This window comes from Megalops cyprinoides, chromosome 20, assembly GCF_013368585.1.
Source record: "Megalops cyprinoides isolate fMegCyp1 chromosome 20, fMegCyp1.pri, whole genome shotgun sequence".
NCBI lineage: Eukaryota > Metazoa > Chordata > Actinopteri > Elopiformes > Megalopidae > Megalops > Megalops cyprinoides.
Window position 1 is genome coordinate 21392670 of NC_050602.1, and position 20856 is coordinate 21413525.

General features: G+C 43.6%; 2 protein-coding genes across 3 annotated transcripts; one reads left to right on the forward strand and one right to left on the reverse strand.

The window, feature by feature from the left end:
* Positions 1–375: 375 nt before the first annotated feature.
* hnrnpm (heterogeneous nuclear ribonucleoprotein M) lies at positions 376–8929 on the reverse strand. Of its 2 annotated transcripts, XM_036554086.1 has the most exons (16): positions 8720–8929; positions 7947–8116; positions 5883–5935; positions 5121–5128; positions 4939–5032; positions 4454–4663; positions 3861–4014; positions 3399–3448; positions 3006–3066; positions 2813–2920; positions 2682–2723; positions 2478–2549; positions 1958–2059; positions 1263–1831; positions 839–890; positions 376–715 (listed from the first exon to the last, which is right to left on the reverse strand). In XM_036554086.1, the coding sequence occupies exons 1-16, from the start codon at positions 8755–8757 to the stop codon at positions 552–554; spliced, it is 1947 nt and encodes a 648-aa protein (XP_036409979.1). In that variant the 5' UTR covers positions 8758–8929; the 3' UTR covers positions 376–551. The 2 variants fall into 2 exon arrangements, with proteins under 2 accessions (XP_036409979.1, XP_036409980.1); XM_036554087.1 differs by lacking the exons at positions 5883–5935; positions 8720–8929 and having other exon boundaries at positions 7947–8010.
* Positions 8930–10055: 1126 nt separating this feature from the next.
* Positions 10056–15224, forward strand: LOC118795584 (ras-related protein Rab-11B-like). The gene is made up of 5 exons (XM_036554173.1): positions 10056–10252; positions 12386–12581; positions 13354–13547; positions 13680–13760; positions 14261–15224. Exons 1-5 carry the CDS (start codon positions 10213–10215, stop codon positions 14404–14406), a joined length of 657 nt encoding a protein of 218 aa, XP_036410066.1. The 5' UTR covers positions 10056–10212; the 3' UTR covers positions 14407–15224.
* Positions 15225–20856: the final 5632 nt, after the last annotated feature.

Here is a 20856-nt window from a genome sequence, read left to right on the forward strand (position 1 = left end):
CATTTGGCAGCCGCCCTACAACTATTTTGGGCAGTCGAGAGGAACTGATGTTGCTTAAACTGAGGAAATGCAGCCTCCAGTTAAGGTTTTCAATACCACTCTCCAGAAGAGCACCCCTGCCAACCCAGAAAACCCACTCAATGTATGCAGTGTCAACTCACCTGCTTGGTTTCCATCAAAACTGGCAGATCACCACACCAAACAAAACTAATCACACTTCAAATTCAAAATGTGTCGATGCACATATTCCATCTCTTAAACCTTAAGTGTTGGGAATCCACACAATGTGTTGATTTAATGAGCAAACAGGCCAAGCTGTAAAGGTTTCAAACATTGGTATTTATTATCAAAACACCTCAAGAACAAAGACGTGTACTGTAAGTGTAAATGATCTCAAAAGCATAAAAGGTTAAAAAAAAAAAATTTGGTCACTAAAATTCAGAAGCAAGCAACACGAAAACTGCATACTTCTTGCAAGATGATTACAAACTGACTAAACTGATGGGGGGGGGGTGGCTCAGGGCTTTTTGACGGATGTTGGGGAGGCCGGATTATGCGTTCCTGTCGATCCTCACATCGATCTCCCTCCCGTTGAGCCGGTAGCCGTTCATGGTTCTGCAGGCTCGCTCGGCCGTCTCCGGGTTCTCGAATCGGACCACGCCACAGCCCTTCGACTTCCCGTTCTCCATCTTGATGTCAGCGTACTGCACAATACCTGCGCCAGCGGAACAAAGGCATGAGACTCCCCAGCGACAGCAAGCCCGTTCACCCCTCCCCCATACCAAAAGCGACGCAGCTGCAGGCTAGTGGTCGAGCTGCCCAGCACCACAGTACGTACCACATGAGTTGAAGGTGTCCTTCAGGTTCTTCCAGGTGAAATCGAATGGCAACTGCAAGAGAAAAATTGGCAATATTGCGGGTGATTCATCAACATTTACCACTGCTTTCCAACATGTTGCTACCCAACTGGGTGACCATCTTGTGTATACTCCATTACACTGAAGACAGCCAATACACACATCTAAGCTTTGCCCAACCATATTATGATGTAACTTGGCAACCCTAATGGTAATGAAATGAATTAAATCTGAAAACATTAGCACACACATCCAATTTCAGGATTGCTTTTGATTGGGTCATGTGTATGACATCTTTCAATCCCTTGCCTATCCCGTTTGCAACAGTCCAGCATTCAGGGAACACTGCTTGCTCTCTCTCCCTCTCCACTCTCTGAAAAGCTTCCATACAAAACAGATACTTACATTTCTGACAAAGATCTGGCAGCCCTTCCTGGCATTGGCCCCAGCGCCAGGCCCTCCTGCCCCAGCTCCACCTCCTCCGAAGGGCCCGCCAAATCCTCCTCGCTCCATGTCCGCTGGCCTGTCAAATTGGCCCCCCACCCCGCCAGAGCCCATGCGGTCCATACTGGACCCCATGCGGTCGAGGCCGGTGCTGGGGAAGCGGTCGATGCCAGTGGACCCTATGCGGTCAAATCCAGAGCCCATCCTGTCCATGGCAGACCCCATCCGATCCATGCCCATCGGGGACATGAAATCCATCCCCCCGCTCATGCGATCCAAACTGGACGGGCCCAGCCTGTCGAAGCCGGCCGGGCCTAGGCGGTCCACGCTGGAGCTCATGCGGTCCAGCCCGGACCCCAGCCGGTCCAGCCCAGAGCCCATCCGGTCAAAGCCAGAGCCCAGCCTGTCCAGATCGGACACGCGTTCCATGCGGTCCATCCCCATGCGCTCCATGCCTGAGCCCATGCGGTCCATCCCAGACCCCATTCGGTCCATTCCAGAACCCATGCGATCCATGCCCATGGAGTTACCTGCAAAAAGGAAGGTAAGACAGCCAAGCCTACATAAATTTCCATTCTACTTATTGCTGTGCTGCATGAACAGTCAAAGTATAAACATACTACATATATACTGCAAATAAATATGGGGATACCAACCCATTCCCCTCTCAAAGGAATCACCAAATCCACTGCGAGACATTCCCATCTCATTCCTGCCAAACTCCCTGTCAAAGCCGCCACCAATCCCACGGTCCATCTCTGACAACACAGAAGTAGAAGAAATCAGAACATGACAACAGCTGAAGTCCTCCGTTATCAGCGATCCCTTCTGCTCCAGGACCTACAGATTTGCTACCCACGTTCAATACAGTTCTAAGCAATAAAATTACAATACATGTCAGCTTGTATAACTTGTATATGTGTATACCCAACAAACACCTTAATCTACACAGCAAACAACTAACTGACTGTGCATTATCAAAACTCGCAGTTAGAGCCACAAAACGAACCTAAACGAATCCTTGGGCTTTTACTCAGAAATGGACCCCTTTCTTTTATGTTCAACATGAGTGGGCAACTGAAAACTACAGACTCAGCTGTCCAGTTTGGGCCAAAATCAAACTTGATATACCTATTAGATAGACTATTGCTTAGAAAATGCTTAGAAAATATGTACCATTCATCCTGCCCATCCCAGAGGGCCCATAACGCTCCATGTTGTTCATCCCAACTCCAAAGTTGTCCATTCCTACAAGAAAGAAAATCTTTTCAAGTCAGCCGGCAAGAGGCAATATCCCGTACCACGACAAGACAGCCCACTTGAAGACTTTTTTAAATGCCGAACTGGACAAATTACATTTCTGCAGCAAAGAAAACTCACCAGCCATTCTGCCCATGCCACCGTAACCCATTCCATCCATGCCTGAAAGAAAGGAACAGCGGTTACATCCTCAGACATCAAATCTCACTCTCACCGGAACACCGAGCGCCGCATACCACACCCCTGCTCACCTCCAGGCCCCATGTTACCCATTCCTCCACCCCCACCTCTGTTCAGCTGGTTGGTGTCAATAGGCTGGCCACCAGGCCCCAGCCCGAGCCCAACTCCACTCAGTCCACCTGTGTGGAAATATTCACTGTGAACACAGGTATGCGCCAAACCCCGCAACACTACACTAAAACAGGACACAGGGATGGAACTCACGGGGAAGAGCAGGGGGCCTCTCAGGAGGGGGGAAGTCATCCTTTGGCAGGGACTTCTCATCCTGTAAGAAAAAGCAGGCTGGATTTTTAAGAAGCCCAAACACGTGGTGAGAGTTCATGCAAACTAAGCATTTTTTTCTAAACTGCAGCAGCACACAACTTGGCTAAAAATGCTTCTCAGGCAAGTTCTCTTTTATATCAGCAAAACAGACATTTTCTGCTATACATATGGCCTTGCATTCTGCTACCCAAGCTTTGTTCACAAGGTGGCAAATCTGAAAGGCAGCATCTTCAACCCATCACATCCCTGCTGTACCTAATTCTGAGGATGCAGCAAAAAGCACCAACACACCCGATCCTTTGAATCAAGAGTATGTTTCAGATTTAGACTCACCAGCTTCACGTGCATGACCCTGTTGAACAGGAGCTGACCGTTGAACATGGCTGAGGTGTCGTTAAGAACAATTGCTCGACAGAAAAACACTAGGGTGACATGCAATGTGATACAGCTTGTAATCACAAAGCCGCAGGTTCAATTCCTAGAATGGACTTGTACCCACAACCTTACTTCTGTGACAGTCAATTCTGGATAATGAGTTACATAAAAAGATAAACTGTCAAAGTCAATCCAGATGAAAGCATCCACCAAAACAAATTAGCTGTAATGTGCTTAAATGCCCTCAACTTTTGAGTCTGACACCCAAGCAGCACCGTTGAAGTTAGGGTGACCAGAAGATGCCAAATACATACATCATATACTAAGCTAAGGATAAGGGCATCTACTCTGTGAAAACACAGTAGCTCTTGACAGTCCAACGCTCCTCCAACTTGCGAGAGAGCAGCACAGGAAGGATACACACAGCTTGCACAGCTTCAATGGGCATCTCAAAGGTGATGGTGCCCATCCCTCTGCTCTTGCCGTCCTTGTCTTCCAGAATGTCAGCACGCAACACCACACCAGCCATGCCGAACACCTCCTTCAGCTTCTTCCAGCCCACCTTGTAGTCCAGCTGCAGGAAAAGCACCAGATCACGATTAAAATGTCTGCAATTAAACTGCTGCAAGGATCCATGTCCTATTTAAGGAGGCCACAAACTCTTAGTGACTATTCAACATCTTTAGCCTGCATGCAATTGGAATCATTACCACTGTAAGTCTCATTCAGAGCATTAGTGAAATGGCCAATTCAAATTCAAGCCCAGCTACCATATTGCCCCCACATATTGCTGCACACTATGTTTTGCTCTCCCACTCTTTGCCATGCATCAGTAAAGGGTTCTGTGCCTTTACTTTCAGGAAGCAACTCAAGGTATGGGAGGAACTTACTCCTGGTCAGGAACTTTAACAGTATTTTCAAAACAAAAAGAATGAAAGTGAATAAAACGAATGAACTCACAAACATGGCTCAACATGGTTCAACAGCGATTTGTGAGCAACATGCCGTCTTACATTGGCCACGAAAACAGTGCTGCCTATCTTTCCCGCCTGCAGGCCGTGGATGATCTCACTGGGGATGTTGGGGTTGTCCAGGAGGCTGGGAGGAATGTTCACCATAGGTAGAGCTCCGGGCCCTGGGCCCATAGCCATGCCCATCCCCCCTGGAGGGCCCCCAGCCTGAGCCCGCTGGGCTGCGCGGCGTGCAAACTCTCCATCCGGGTCCTGCGGGGGGGGGCACAGATCACACAGAGGCCAGTGAATGACATAGCCATCCCGTACGTAGCCACACTGTGTGGGTTTAACAAAGATCTCACAAGCAGTAGCCTATTCAACTACAATCAGAGAAAAAAAGTGGGCAGGGCTCTTGTTGGAACATCAGCATCTTACAGCATATTCCGACCAAGAACAGCTTCCCAGCCTGCAGAGTCTACGATTTGGAAAAAATTTCTATTTACTTTGTACTACATATGCACACACACGCTTCTAAAGAAAACTACCTCCTTCACTTTAAGGGGCCTCCCATTCAGGTTGTGTTTGTTGACTTTCTCCACGGCCTTCTTCATCAGCTCCTCGGTCCTGAACTCAACGACCCTGCCAATGCACAAGGGGAAATTTCAGCATGCTGGAAGTGTTCGTAGTCTTGACCAAATCAGAAAAATCAAGTGAATTTAATACTTACGCACAACCCTTCATTCATTTATTCAGGGGAAACACCAGTGAGGGGGCGATGGAAGAGAACAAAAGAAATAAATTAGACACTGAAAATACATTTATTTGCACATGAACTAACTGTGTGAGAATTTACCCTTCACATATGGTACAATCTCCATCAAAGTTATTCCATGCATAATTAAGACCAGAAGTACCTAATGGTTTAATCCTTGTACACGCTAGCTGTGTCCCACCTAAATGAGCTCGGCCACTGTACAAACCAAACCTTGCTTTCATTCACAAAATTACAAAAAGCAAGGGATTACTGCCAAATATGGAATACCCAACTGCAGTCATTTACCATGTCAGGGCCAGACCTGACATAAGCCAGAATCGGCACATTGGAAACATGCATCCGGTCAACTTCTCACTTCTGTGACAGCAATAGAAAGCATTTAACAACCCAGGGATTCAGAGCCAATTGGGCTACCCCACATGGTCAAACCCGACAAGCGAGCAATGAACTCTGAACGAGCTGCCAAGTTCACAGGTCACATGGCACCGTAATGCAAAAAAAATGACCCTACACTCCCAAAAATGGACACAAAGCTCTGTAACATTATTACAGAAGCGTTTCTGTGCCAATCTCTGCATCAGAAATAAGACCGCCCCACAAGTTTCACCCATGACACCATGAACCAGAATCTGTTGGTAACTAAAAAAATAAAACATCCACAAACTGCAAAGGAAACGCAAGCTTTACGAAGAGAGGTTCGTCTCTGTCACTTACCCTCGATTTGCCTTCTGCGTCCATTAAGTGTTCCACGTATGTTACCTCACCCACTACAAATCAGATTCCAGACGACACACACCAAGGGAGAGAAGCCAAGAAAACAGTGGGGTTTAGAGAAGACATCGACAACCGGGCGGTGACGCTGTGAGCTCCGCCGGTCAGTCCACAGCCCCTTCACAGCACCTCAGCTACACACCGATACCGGTACAGGTCTACAAAGGGGCGAGCTTGCATGTTCAAAACAACCTCTTAACCTGTCCTTGTTGAGTATGGCTTCAGAAAACCCAGTGATCGATCCAGAATTGAAAGGGAAAAAAAAACACAATGCAGACCCCACAGACTTCAAATTGAATAAATCTACCTGCCACCAGGTAGTCAGAAGGATGTCCAGGGGACGGACTCGCAAGGCTTAACAGTGAATCAGGTTCAATCTGATCAATCACAACCTGTTCAACAACAAATGGCAACCTTCGTGACTCAACCCCCACTGCCCTCAAACCTGCCCAAGCTATCAACATAGCGGCGCAATTGTATTGACCCAAGTGCAGCCAGCTTTGGAGAGCTACTTCTTGAGTTAAAAGCAAAATTTAGAACCTTGGAATTTTCTCAGTGGAAAAAGTGGCCTACGAATGCACAACCATCACTCAAGTGCCAACAACCAAATTCTTGGTTAGGCTGCAGTCCACGACAACACGGACCATTGACAACAAGGCAAAAAGCCCCCACAAATTAGCCAGCGGAATCAACACGCTGGACCTCAACCAATCCAAAGTTAAAACAAGGACAGGTGTAAGAACCAGCATCACTTTGTAGACCTGTACCCCCCCAAAAATTATCCCTAACACAAGTCCAACGTCACTGAAGACCATCTCTGCTGTGACATCAGCCAGTAACCACATTTGCAGTGGCAAAACCTAAAAAAAGAGAACGCAATTTAATACTACACAGAATCATAACAATCAACGAAGGATTGTTCAACTACACACAGCTTTCTCTTAAAAGCAACACATTACACCACTCTGAACAGATTTAAGTAAAGGATACCTTGAACTTACATTACATTTTAATATAAAGCACATCAACTTGTGTGCAGCTATGCACCATATGTATCAAGATCAAAGCTGCTGGTTGATGAAATTCTGTAATTTACGACAACTAATTTACAGCCAGACATACTACTGCTGCTACAAGCAGCAAAAAAGTTTTTACATATTAATTCCTCCAATGCTGATCAAAGCTGTAAACAAGTAGGGACAAGTCAATGCTCAACACCCCAATTTCTTAGAAGAGGTAAAACAGTCATCACTGGGCCAAAGAGGCAGTCGCCCAAAACTGCAATTTTAGGATATATTTCAACAGTCCCTTACGAGACTTCAAGTTCAGCCAAAGGATTTTACACAACCCTGTTAAACACCAATACTGGATGGAGCCAGAGAACTTACAACGATGAACATCTTACGTGATGTCGAATTCTTTGTCGATTTAAGCTTGCTCCCTGTCAAAGTCAGAAGCAGGCACAAATCCTTGACAGTTCACCCAATATAACAATTGGGACACTGTAACACCTCCTGAACATCCTTGGTTCAACAGCAGTTCCGAACAAAGACGTGTCTGACATTCCATAAAGCATGTGGCATGTCTCCCAGTTGAAGCCACTGGAGTTCAGTAGCAAACTGAAATCACAGCCTTGGTTAATGACAGTTTCGACGCAAAAGGTCATTTCAGACATTCATTCGGACAAAAACACTCACAGAAAATCGGAAATGCTCAAACTGCAACTGAGCATATTACGTGCTTTTTCGCAATCTGGGAAATAACTGGGAAAAAACTCCCCTTTCAAGACAATCGCAACAGTCGCGGGACGTGTTCAAAACAGGTTACAGCTATGCTTACAAACTGCTGCAACCTGGGTCCAATCATTCAAATCCATTAATGGACCAATACTCTCTGGGGTTTGCGAAAAAAAAAAAAAAAAAAAAAAAAACTTCCAAATGGTTCTCCAGCGGTACAGTTAAGAAACAAACGTTCACTGTGCACCCTACCGTGTCCCTCGAAAGTTACCTTTTTCTTTCATGAGGTCTTTGAGCGCTTGCCACTTCACATCGAAGGGGATGTTGCTGACGAACACGCGGAATCTCTTCGCCTGGTTTCCATAGGGCTCGAAGCGGCCGCCGCCTCGCTTCGGAGGCCGCTCCTTCCGGCTTTCGTGGTTGGGCTTGCCGTTCATACCGCTACAGATAAGAGGGGTAAATAAAGTGCCAAGTTGAAACAATTAATGCAATCAACCAGGATAATAACCGCTTATCTGGAGAGAAGCTTTAAAATTTCAGCGATCGCAGCAATGTGAAGAAGCTGCATACCGCTAACACGCAGTCGAACAAAAGCACACAAAGAAAACTGCGCAACAGTCCCGACTGCGTCTTGGCCATCTTCCAAACGTCATCTAAAACGTATGATACGCAACAAAATCAAACTTAACCAACGTAACCGGGCAGCTTCAGATAAAAAAAATCGGAAACGAATTATCAAAATGTAAAGGCTAGTCTATACAGTTAGCTAGCTAACCATCATCATAGATCAGGCGTATGTGGCGCTAAAAACTGGACTCCATATTAGCTAACGTTAGCTAGCATCCACGTCGAATTGCCACCTTGCTAAGGGAAGCAAGTAAATACTCGGTGCTCATGAAATATCTAGAATGTTTCCTTATCCGCCTATACACCTATATTCTCATTTGAAAACTGTGGTCAAAGTTAATCGCGCAATCAATGAAATTAGCTAGGCAGATACGCATTTAGCAGTATGAAAATTAGCTAGCAACTAAACGCTCTTACCCCTGGCCTGGTTTTTCAGGAGCAACTTCAGCCGACATTTTCGCGCAGTATCGTCGTTGTAAAGACCTCCTTTTGTGATGTTATGGTAATCTATTTGCCCTTTTAGGGTTATATATTTTAAAAAATACGAAGAACGTAGATCAGTATTTTTCTAGTCAGTAAGGTCTCAACCGTCCGTCGTTCCGAAAGATGAAATGGCGGCGGTTTGATCAGGAGATTGCGTTTTGTACATGCGTGTCCTAGTGCATGCTGGGAAAGGTGTTTGTTGAGATGAGTTTATTTTCTCTTCGTTGACAAAGCGCACTCATTTATCATTGGCTAAAGTGCAATTAAACCAATCAAGTACCACCGCGCAATATCTGCGAGGAGGAACCTTGTTCCTGCTGACCCCAAAGGCACCCAAGTAGAATGGGAGTTCAGGGACACTGGCGAATTAACTATCTGTGTTATTTTATGTTATTTCTTTCTTTGCGAACATTTTCTCGTATATCGGGTCAAAGGATTCGGAGTAAAAACACAGTGTTACTCACTAGCTAGTTATTTATATGAGCTATATAACTGTGTGGCAAATGAAATTTTCTTTGAAGATGTCAACATTAACGATTGTCATGACAACGAGTCATATAGCTGCTACTGTAGTTGTAATGATATTGTGGTAACTGTTGCAGTTGATCGTGCCGCGCAGCTTTTTGCTTTATATTTGAGATACTATTTGCGTGTTAGCTAAATAGAAATTGCTAAAAGAACAGAATTATGAAAGCAACGCTGTGCTGTTGACGGTCATATTGATCCGTGGTCTAAGTAGTCCTTGGCACATGCAAAAGTCTGATTCACTGGTGAGAAATAAATATTGTCAATCATTGTACAATCAGTGTACAACCAAATATGCGAGAGTTTATTACGCACCAAATTTGGAACGAACATCGTATTTCAAGGATGGGCCTCAATCGGTCATCCAACCACAAACTACTTGATGAAAAGTCACTCACAGTTACAGTATCCAGCCCACTTCTTAGCAGGGTTTCCATTTGGCTGTTCTGTGGGCGTTAGCGCGATTGATATTTTAAAATAATAACCAAAACTACATCACATCGACTTTAGCACATCTTTAGCTTTTAGCTGCCTTTGGTGTGTGTACTCTTTACAATGGTAGTTAACGATAAGCTTCCTCTTGTCATTACACATATCTTTACACACACAGCTAATGAATTTCAATTTATGCCGGCTATTGGTCCCCCTTTAATTTGATTACAGAAAGCCAAGAGCACCATCATGTGTAAGGTATGGGAATTCCATAGGGGCTCCTCCCCTTTTGCCGAGTCAGGAAGATAACGTTACCTCTTCCTGCGGCTGGGGCTGTGGGCTGTGACAGCTAACGATAGCGTATTGTCTTGAGTTATAAAAATTGAGGTGTACCCCGCTAGATTATAAATACATAACCAATCGGGCTTTTTTCGCGGATTCGGGTTTCAGCGGTTCTTTTTTTTCCAAAAATGGGGAACAGAGATGATGAATACGATTTCTTGTTCAAAGGTAAATTGTGATGTCTCCCCGTATTGTAACCTTAATAATCCGTTCATTTGTTTTCAGGACTCATTAATCTCAGGCTTCAGATTTTCGAAATGAATACAATACCATTTAGAAATTGTCTTAAGTAAAATTAACATCCTGTCGTTCCTTTTTGTCGCATTCTGCTTGGCAATCCACACAGCTAGATAGGTTGCTGAATGAAGCTAGCTAGCTGCCATGTACTGCTTACTAGCAAGCTTCATCAAGAAGCCGTCGATCTATACTGCAACATCCGCAGCTGTGTTAATAGGTTATGTGGTTCGATAGTTATATATAAGATTGATAAATAGAACATGTAGCTGCAGCTGCCTAACAAACCGACAAATTATTTTCAAGGTAATCACCGCATAGAGGCAAATAACCAAATTGGTTGTTAGAGCATTGCCAGCTATTGATTGTAAGATTCAGCTAGCTTGCTTGCTAAATTGGGTGAAGAATAGATTACAAATGACAATATATGGCAGATAACCTACATATGGTGACGTAATTCTGTCTATTATTTTTGTAATTATACAATATTTGTTGAGTGACAGATTAGGCCTAATTGAGAGAATCTACTACCTATCAGCTTTTATATATTGTGGCGATTCCCAGACACAAATACATGATAAGAAACCATTTCAGCAGGATTGACCAATAGAGTCTATGAGGATATACATTGGAAAACACATCTTGGACTCTGAAATTGCTCCAAAGCGCATTTTTGTAATTAGCGGCAGTGCTCATCTATTGAGAGAAATATTCCAGTCACCTTTAATACTGCCAAAGCATGTGGTGTTTAATTGGATGAATACATTACTGTGGTCTTCGACTGTGATCTCGTGTAACTTGGCCTGTTAGCTGTCTAATCTTTTGGAACCTGCGTGAGTGTAGCCTAATAACTTGCGCTGGAAACCTTGTCGAAACCGACATTTTCAGAACAAGGAGTCTGGTTACTTTTTTACCGACACTCTGGAAACAGGAAAGGAAAGAGGCCGAAAACTGTCGATTCAGATTTCCCACTGAGCAGAGTATCAGCTTCCTGCAGTGTCGTACCAAGGGGGCAAAGTGCGTCGGTGTTTCCTCTGAACTGACAAAACAACAGTTTACGTCGATGGCCTCCTTTTTAGGACTATGTACATCTGTTTACAAGTAGCCTATATAGTGTTCCATATTTTGAAGCCAGTCTTCCTGAAATTAATGTAAGGATCTTAGGATATAATATCTTTCAATAAACAGATCCCGTCTGTAGGACTTAAATTATTCTTTGACGTATTGTTTCGAATGTCTCGTTGGTTTGCTATAGTTAATGCAATGCTAGTTGTGTTTGTGTACCATCGTGCATGATTTTAATAACTTATTGTTTGGCAATAGCCAAGTAAGTGGCGCGAAGGATCAAGGACGTGGTGAGAATGTCTTGAATGAGAGGTAATGGAAATGGGAGCAGGGTCACCGTACCTTGGAAACGATGAGACGTTATAGTGGTAACAAAAGAAGGCGGCAGGGGGTTAACGCCGGTCTCACTCCTTTTATGAAGCACCTTGGAAGGACCAAGGTAAACAGGACATGGAATAAGGAGTGAGGTCAGCAAATCCCCCCTTTTTCAGGAGAGTGTTTGAATCATCAAAAACTGAGATGCTCACTCCTACCACCACAAGGCCTTAAAACTGAGAGATAAGCTCATCAGATAGTCCTCTCAACCCGAGGACATCCCGAGGCTCAGTGGAGTAACTTGCTTTCTTTCAAATCTGAAATTACTATAAAGCTTGTAACACTACCTCTTAAACAATGAGAGACAATTGAATGATAAACAAACCACAACAATATGTTAAATATTATATCACTTATAGGATAAATCTGTCAAATCTACAAAAGCATGACAGATTATAGCAATATGAAGTGCCTCATATAATACTTTATAGTCTGACACACTTTTTATACATACTGTTGTTTCTAACGCATCAGCTCCTCTTATGTTTGTACAATACATACAGAATACAGTTAATATCAGTAAAATGTTGTTTAATAAAATAATCACTTAAATTGTGCAAATAGTGACATGGCACCCCTGAGCACACTGCGTATCTGACTGTGTGTTTGTGTGTTTGATGGCAACAGTGGTGCTGATTGGAGACTCAGGGGTCGGGAAGAGCAACCTGCTCTCCCGCTTCACGCGGAACGAGTTCAACCTGGAGAGTAAGAGCACCATCGGCGTGGAGTTCGCCACCCGCAGCATCCAGGTGGACGGAAAGACCATCAAGGCTCAGATCTGGGACACAGCCGGGCAGGAGCGCTACCGGGCCATCACCTCAGCGTGAGTGTGGGTCACGCCCCAGCTGTCAGTCAAATAACAAATACAGCACAGGTACACAGCATATGTACACAGGACTGTAGTCAAGGATACACACACAAGGGTTTGTCAAGCTAAAACTCATGAAACATACATACATTTTAACTGAAGCAAAAAAAACATGTAAACATACATTCAAGAATAGATGTGGGCCCTGCACCCCAATAGAAACTAAATCTGCACTTCAGTAACGTGTTTGAGTGCTTTTTAAGCACAGCCGTCAGAAGGAAGCTTCTGTGTGTGTCTTCACTTGGGACTTCCCTCATTAGTATTGCTTATTTATCTGGTGGGTGATCTAACTCAGTGCAACAAGGTCCCAATAGCAGGATGCAGTAAAATACAGTACATGTCATGGGAGAACAGTAGAACAGCCACTAACACAGTGAATGAGCAGTGAAGTGAACAACAGAGCTGAAATATAAGCATGCAACAGTAATTGTATTAGCGCATGTGTTGTCTAACAATTGTCCTCAAGAGGAGCATGCATACATTATTCTAAAGTGCACATAAAGCCCGATAATGATCTGCAAGAGCTGCAAGAGCCCTTGCTGTAAATCGGTGTACAGGAGGCCAGCTCAGAGCTTTTAAAAGCAGTCGTGTTGGAAGTAAATCTCAGGATTCCACTTCCTCTAAAGGTCTCTCCCCCTGCCCGTGTCGTTTATCCCTGTGCTGAGGTCACATGGGGCTGGGAGGAGGTGGGGGGGGTCCTGTGTCTGACCCGTCCTGTGTCTGGCAGGTACTACCGGGGGGCGGTGGGGGCGCTGCTGGTGTACGACATCGCCAAGCACCTGACCTACGAGAACGTGGAGCGCTGGCTGAAGGAGCTGCGGGATCACGCCGACAACAACATCGTCATCATGCTGGTGGGCAACAAGAGCGACCTGCGCCACCTGAGGGCCGTGCCCACCGACGAGGCGCGCGCTTTCGCAGGTACGGCCACGCCCGCCCGGGAGGGAGGGGGGCGTGTTCTGGGTACGGGTCAGTCGCTTGCCAGGGGTCCCAGTTCTCTCTCCAGCCTCACCATATCTCTCTCTGTCTCTTTCTCTCCTCTCCCATCTGCAGAGAAGAACAATCTGTCGTTCATTGAAACTTCTGCCTTGGACTCCACCAACGTAGAGGAGGCTTTCAAAAACATCCTCACAGGTACGGTGCAAACTACTCCCGCAGCTCACTGTCACCTCATTATTACATTACATTATTGGCATTTAGCAGACGCTCTGACAACAGTTACAATGTTATCCATTTATACAGCTGGATATTTATTGAGGCAGTTGGGGGTTAAGTACTTTGCCCAAGGGTACAACAGCAGTGCCCCAGCGGGAAATTGAATCGGTAACCTTTTGGTCACTAGTCCTGCTCCTTAACCACTATGCTACACTGCCACCTCGTAGTGGCAGTTTGTGCTGCAGTGCCCTGGGCACAGTTGCAGTACTGTAATTGCAGATGTGCTTTGCTGTTTATACTCCGTACACAATCTGACAAGTAAGCGTGGCAGCATCTGAATATCTGCTTTATGTCAGAATGTCTGAAGTTGTTGGGCAGCAGCTGTATTGCCTATAGCAGAGCCCTGTCTGTAGTGTGTGGCTGTAGTTCTGGAAGGAGCCCTGCAGCCAGTGACTGAAATGCTCTTCCGCTCTCCACAGAGATCTACCGCATCGTATCTCAGAAGCAGATCGCTGACCGGTCGGCGCATGACGAGTCTCCGGGCAACAACGTGGTGGACATCAGCGTGCCCCCCACCACCGACGGGCAGAGAGCCAACAAACTGCAGTGCTGTCAAAACCTGTGACCCCTGACCCTTGACCCCACCAGGTCGCACCCACCCCTCCTCTCCCATTCGCTCCTGCGTGTTGTGCTTCTGCACTGTGATTTCTGTAATTTTTTTTAAATAGCTTGTCAGCTCACACGTTCTTTTGCCATGAAATGAAGTTTTACCTTCTCTCATTTGGTCTCTCCTTACTTCATGGACTGATCCCTGCTTTTCCCTGCAGTGCAGGGAACTGTGAAATCCATTGATGCTACTTGAAGTGCTGTAGTGGGAGTCTAGTTCAACATAACGTCCACTAGATGGTGCTATTTATATAACCACGTACAGTAGCTCTAAAGAGTAATGCAGAGTATAGCAGTACCTAAGTGTGTTGGAGTAATGTTGCTCTAGCTAATTCCTCACAGCTTGTAAATCCTGTAAGAATTTGTGTTACAGACCCGAAACGAAAATGTAACAAACTAACACAATACATAACATTTTTTCCCCTTGTTAACAGATGGGGAAAGCCACATTTGTTCGCTTAACAGTATTATGTACTGTAAGTAATAAACCAAACTTAATAGTATAAATACTAACACTGAGCAGTATTCCATGGGGGTCAGTTAAAATGTTTTAATCATGTTATAGCAATGTGAACTTGTATGTATAATGTGCCTGTTGTCTGTTTAAAAAAACGTTCAGAAAAAAAATGATAATTTCTAATGTGAGCCTGCATCAGAGATGGCTTTGGAGGGATGAGCCAGCTATTGTAATCTCCAGCTGCACAGACACTGGGGAGAGTGAAATTAAGGTGAAATACTCAAGTGAAAAATAAACTATGCACAGTGCAGTGTATCATAGCCGAAAATTAACTGGTCTGTTGGGAGTCTTTGAGAAGGGTTGGCTGCTTAAGAGCTTTTGAGTGTATCACTTCTCAGGTGAGCTTTGGGAACAGGGGTTCAGAAAGCACTTAAGAATCCATCACAAAATTAGAGCGTACTCTTGATTAAAGTCCCCAAGAAACCTGTACTGCCCTCCTGTGCCCGAGACCTCAACTCAAGAAGTGATTTTAATATTTCACACAGGGAATTTTAAGATAACCAGAAATCACCCACATAAGCCATACCACAGGAGGGTACATCCTCAGTTTTTAAGCCATAATTCAGTGCACTGACAGAGCAGTTTGAAAGGCTTAAATCTGCCCCTTTTTAGCTTGTTTTTCAGAAGTCAGCCTAGATAAGTGACCTCATAAAATGGCTTCATGAATCTGGGCTTATGCCACAATCCTTATCTCCTGATGTAACCGATAGCCTGGTTTCCCCTGAATTTACTGCCTCTCAGACAGTCTGTCTTGTAACCCCCCAGTGCTAATTTTTGCAATGAAAAGATGAGTACTCCTACACTTTATACAGACACAGGGCCTTAATCCCACACAAGCCAAGTTAACTATATACCCCAGCAAAGAGCCTGACAGATGATAAAAGTCAGTTAAGGAAGGTGAAAGTTCAAACATGTACACACACACACACACTCTCTCTCTCTAAACAATAAGCACTACATAAACAGTATTTTTCCATGACTGCTTAGTACATTGCATTGGATAAATGCATATGCCAAATAAATAACCCACTCCTTGTCCTGTTGTAGAGAAGCAGATGTTTAAGGGTGGTAACAAGTAAATATCGGGGGGCCAGGGAGTGGAAGGCTTGTTTTTCTTCTGTCATCCTCCCTTGGACACTCGCACACGGCCTCCACCCATCAGATGTTATGATGGGAACCCAAAAACGGTAGAGCTATCAAAATGTTACCAGTAAGTCACAGGAAGCAGACAAATCACATTGTTCTAACGGCTAAACATAACCTAGTGATAGAGTACATGGTCATTCTGCCTATTGTGATATTCACTCATTCATTGCTTATCAAAAGCAGCAGTAGTTGGCAAGTGTTGGCACTGAGTACAGTATTGAATCTGAGCCTGATACCTTTGGGCAGAGGGGCAAAACTCTGAGTCGGAATACATGGATTACCTCAGTAAACCTTTGCACAGGACCTTCTGTATCATAGGACATGGAGGAAAAATTAAGTCATCAGGTACCAGGGACATGAACAGATGTTTTCATGTGTAGGGAAGAACAGTGGTGTAGTGATGAGGAGCAGGGCTTGCAAGGCTTCTGGTGCAATTCCAGTACTTAACTTGCTTCAGTCCTTATTGTTTCAGTGAATATCCAGCTGTCTAAAAGGGTATCATGTAGAAATTCTAAGAAAATAAAATGAATAAAAGTGTACCAATGCTGAAGCATCAGTTCATGTCCCTGCTACCTTAGACTTAGACTTTTTCCAACTCATAAGGCAATAGATATCACAAATATGTACAGTCTTTTTCAATGTCTGCAGCTATTGCTCCTGGACAAAATAAGCCATGCACAATGATCTCGGAATTCAAATGCAAAAGCACCTTTTCAGTCTCACTTGCCTTTTGTGCTTTCCTCGTCCTTGAGCTGTGGTTCTGTGTTCCCATGTCCAAATCACAGAATTCGACAAAGGCAACAGCGCCTACCCTGCTATTAATTTTTGTATGTTTACGAACCTTATGCATGAAAACAAGGGAAGAGAAGAACACAAGAACAAAGTTTCAGGGGACACGTAACTCATTTTATTTTCTTCTATTTATTTGATAACATTTCAGGAGTTTTTTTAATAGTCCCACTCAATATCCACCCACCCATCCCTCCCTCCCTCCCCAGGCCCACCTCCACCCCCACCACACCAAAATCTCACACATAAAGAAGGTTGTGACCACACTGTCTTTTTTCCTCCAGGTTAGCTTGTCTCCTGGCAAAAACAAGTCCACCAGAGGGACACAGGTTGAAATCAGCATCAGTACTGGTGCAGTCTCTGTGCCGTGCGGCAGTAAAGAGTTTAGCTGCAAGCATTCAAGGCCCCCCTTCGTTTCCAAAGTCTCTAAATGGAATACACATACTGCCTCTCTATACATACGCCCAAACATCACTCCTCCTCTCAAAAAATCACATCTGTGGTTTAAGTGGCACATATGAGCTGTTGCTTTTAAGTCCCCTTCTATTTCAATACAATATGCAATTTTACTTTTACCTGTTTTTCACCTGTCCAGGTGATTCTGAAAGGTGGTGTGAGTTTCATAAATTCACCCCTATGCTGTTGGCATACACCATAACACCATAAGCACATAACAAAATTCCCACATTTTAGTGAATTTAAAGAGTCTGAATTTAACTCCAATTTGGATTGGGGGCCAATTTTATTATCATTTCAAGATGTGGAGATCCTTGAAACTTCTCAGACCTCAAGAGAGTCCAAAAGTGAAAAATCCCACCCCAATCCAGGTCTATCTTTTATTATTATCCCCCGAAAACAGACCTAAGAAAGCTAATATGTAGAACATATTGTGGCGCATTACATTAGATCAAATTTACTGTTCTGCATTTGGGCAAGGCGTAGTGAAGTCCACTTTGTGGTCATCTGTATCGAGGAGGAGAAACTCAATTCCATCAAGGCTACATCTGTACTTGTTTCCGTTTTTACCTCATATTTGCTCCAAGAAGACACATTTCAGTGGGCATACGTTTTCTGCATTTTCATTTTTTTCTCATAATACATTTTAAATACTCAGCGAGAATACAATTATCAGCCATGACTTTACCATTTGTAAGAATATTAAAAAAACGACCGAGTGAATGACTGTGTGAACAGTGGTCCAACCAGGAACTGAATTTGACAGCCACCTCATCTAGGGTCACAAAATTGAAAGTTTTGTAGAAATCTCAATGTAAGGAAATCATAATAATATAAAGAGAGAGACAATGACAAAGAGAAAGAGATCTGGAACAATGACTAAAGTATGACATTTTCCAAGGGGGGTAAAAATAAAACATGACGCTAGAGGACAGGAAGTGAAACACCATATCCTGTAGCTCTCGGCACTACATTGTAAGCACTGCTCCCAAAACAACTGATCCAAGGCCAGCTGACCCTACCCCAATCGTATCAGTCACCATTACCTAGAGAAACTAAAGAAAAACTGATCTGGGTGCAGTGGTGGTGGGGGGGCAGAAAAAGTTGAGATCTGCTACATTGTGTGAACCCTCAATCTCTGAGGACAGCTCTTTGCTCAGCTTTTTTCTTTCTCAGATCAAGTCTCCACATCATTTGGTATAGACAGTACAGACACGATTCTCTCTCTTTTTTTCCAAATGCACAACATAAAATCATAACATCTGCTTCAAAACATCCTTGATGATTTAAAAAAGTCTCCAAATTCCACACAAGCTCATTTCATGATTAAACACATAACTTAGCCATAATGCATACTCATACATTAAAAAACACCAAGTGTATGAAATAAAAAGAGATTAAAAATAAAAAAAATACAAATGTATCAATTAATAAATGAATGTTGATTTGTTCCTTTTACATGAACCAACTTCACATCTGTCCACAACATTCCACTTGAAGGTTTCAAATTCATATCAACACGAACTGAACAAACCAACGTAGAAAAAGGACATTGCACTGAAAATAAAAAAAGATAATAGTAATAATTATAGTGCTTTCAAAAATCCCTTCTAAAATCTGGATTACGAAACTGAACAAGCATGAACCTAGCACCCATTAAAATTCTATGAAAGTGCTGCAAAATGCAAAACGAAATGAAGTGAATTTAAAAACACAAGGTTTCCATGCCTCTTTGGAAAGGACCTGCTGGAGCTTGCTGTGATGTAATACTTTCATCTTTTGTAATACTAGCGTCTTTCTCTGACTTACTCGCACGCCCCCTGGCAGGAACAGCTCACAGCATGGGTGAATCCCTCATTACACTAGTACACCTACGTACAAAATTCTGTCATAAGATGTCCCTTTAAGGTTAATTGCACTGTAATATGTTTGATTTTTTAAAAATCTTTTTTTAATTGCACATAGTGTACAGTGACAATATCCTAATTTGCAGAAAAAAAAACAGCATGGTCCAAAGTATACAAACTTTACGGGAGAGGTGCACCAGTGATCATCAAGAGCCTTAAGTCTGAGGTCAAAGGTCAGAGCAGTGTTCCGCCTGGGAGGCTGACACTGGTATAGAGATCAGAGGTGCGTTCAAATTCGGCAAACTGAGGCGAACGTTCCAGGTGAATGGGTTTTCTTTCAACTTTTAAATTTCAACGGTTTTGTGTGAATATTCCAAATTGTTCGGTTTAAACTGTAGTAAGACGGCCAACAACAAGGCAATTATTTAGCTGCAGCCTCTGTTATTATCGATGATTTTACAGAGGAAAACACACTAGATGTAGTCGATTTGGTACAGAGCATGCTGACACGGAAACCAACAGATGCAAGAATAGAGGGCTATGTAACTGAAGTCGTACCAACCTACGGCCATTTTACATTCAGGTCGCACTTTCGGATGCATAGGACTACAGCTGATGTAAGGGTTATTACTGTAAGAAGATTAAATAAAATCGAACACTTGACGTATATTTTCTGGGATGACTTAGTCCCTTGGCTAGTCCAGCGTCTGTGTCTGTTCGCAGTGAACTCAAAGCAAACGGAAACCTGTTTGAAAATGCAAACGTTTGCCTTTGTTTGCTAATTTGAACACACCTCAGGTAAACTTTTTTTTTTCTCCACTTCACTGTTGTCCATGGACTGTGATGTCATAATAACATTTAGTATTCATACTGGACTACTTTCTCTTACTACTCTCAAAAGACAAAAAAATCACCTTACAAGGACAAAATTAGAGTGTAAAAATGAACACTTGGGAGGGGATAAGGGAACATTTAAGGAGGAAGTTTTGATGAACTCCTATTGCCACTCTCCCAAATCCAGAATTAAAAGGTAGTTTTAAAGTACTCCTTTTGTGTCATTCATGCAGGACACAATGATCTACAGATTAAAAAACCATCTGTGGGTATGTTTTTTTTTTTTTTTGAAGGGAGGGGGGGGGGGCAGGACAGAGAGGGACAAAAATTATATATATATACACAGTTTGTAGATTTGAAAGTGCAGTTTTGACAATGTCCAGTCTTACTTACTCCCCTTAGTAAAGCACCTCAATGATGTCAGTTCAGATTGGCTTTTTTCTTTTTCTGTTTTGTCTGTGGCACATTAAAAGGCCCCTCCCCCAACCCCCTGTGGATGGCAGCACACTGGACACCCCAAGGCCACACCCTGTCTTGGCCACGGTGTAGTCTTGCTACCACCGCCCCATGCAATGTGCATTACCGTCCAACCAAAATACACACACTTGTAGTGGGATGAGCCAATGACTCAAATACTTTTCTTTTTTCTTTTTTTATACACTTGTGTCACAGCGAATGCTGTTAGAAGACACAGTTTTTTTTAAGTTTAGATTGAAAAAACCCCAGCTTAATTTATTTTAGCCCAAGCTAACAAGGGAAAGGGTATAAATGACTTTTTACACAAGAAAATAATGCGCAGACAACAACTAGAGGTCACACA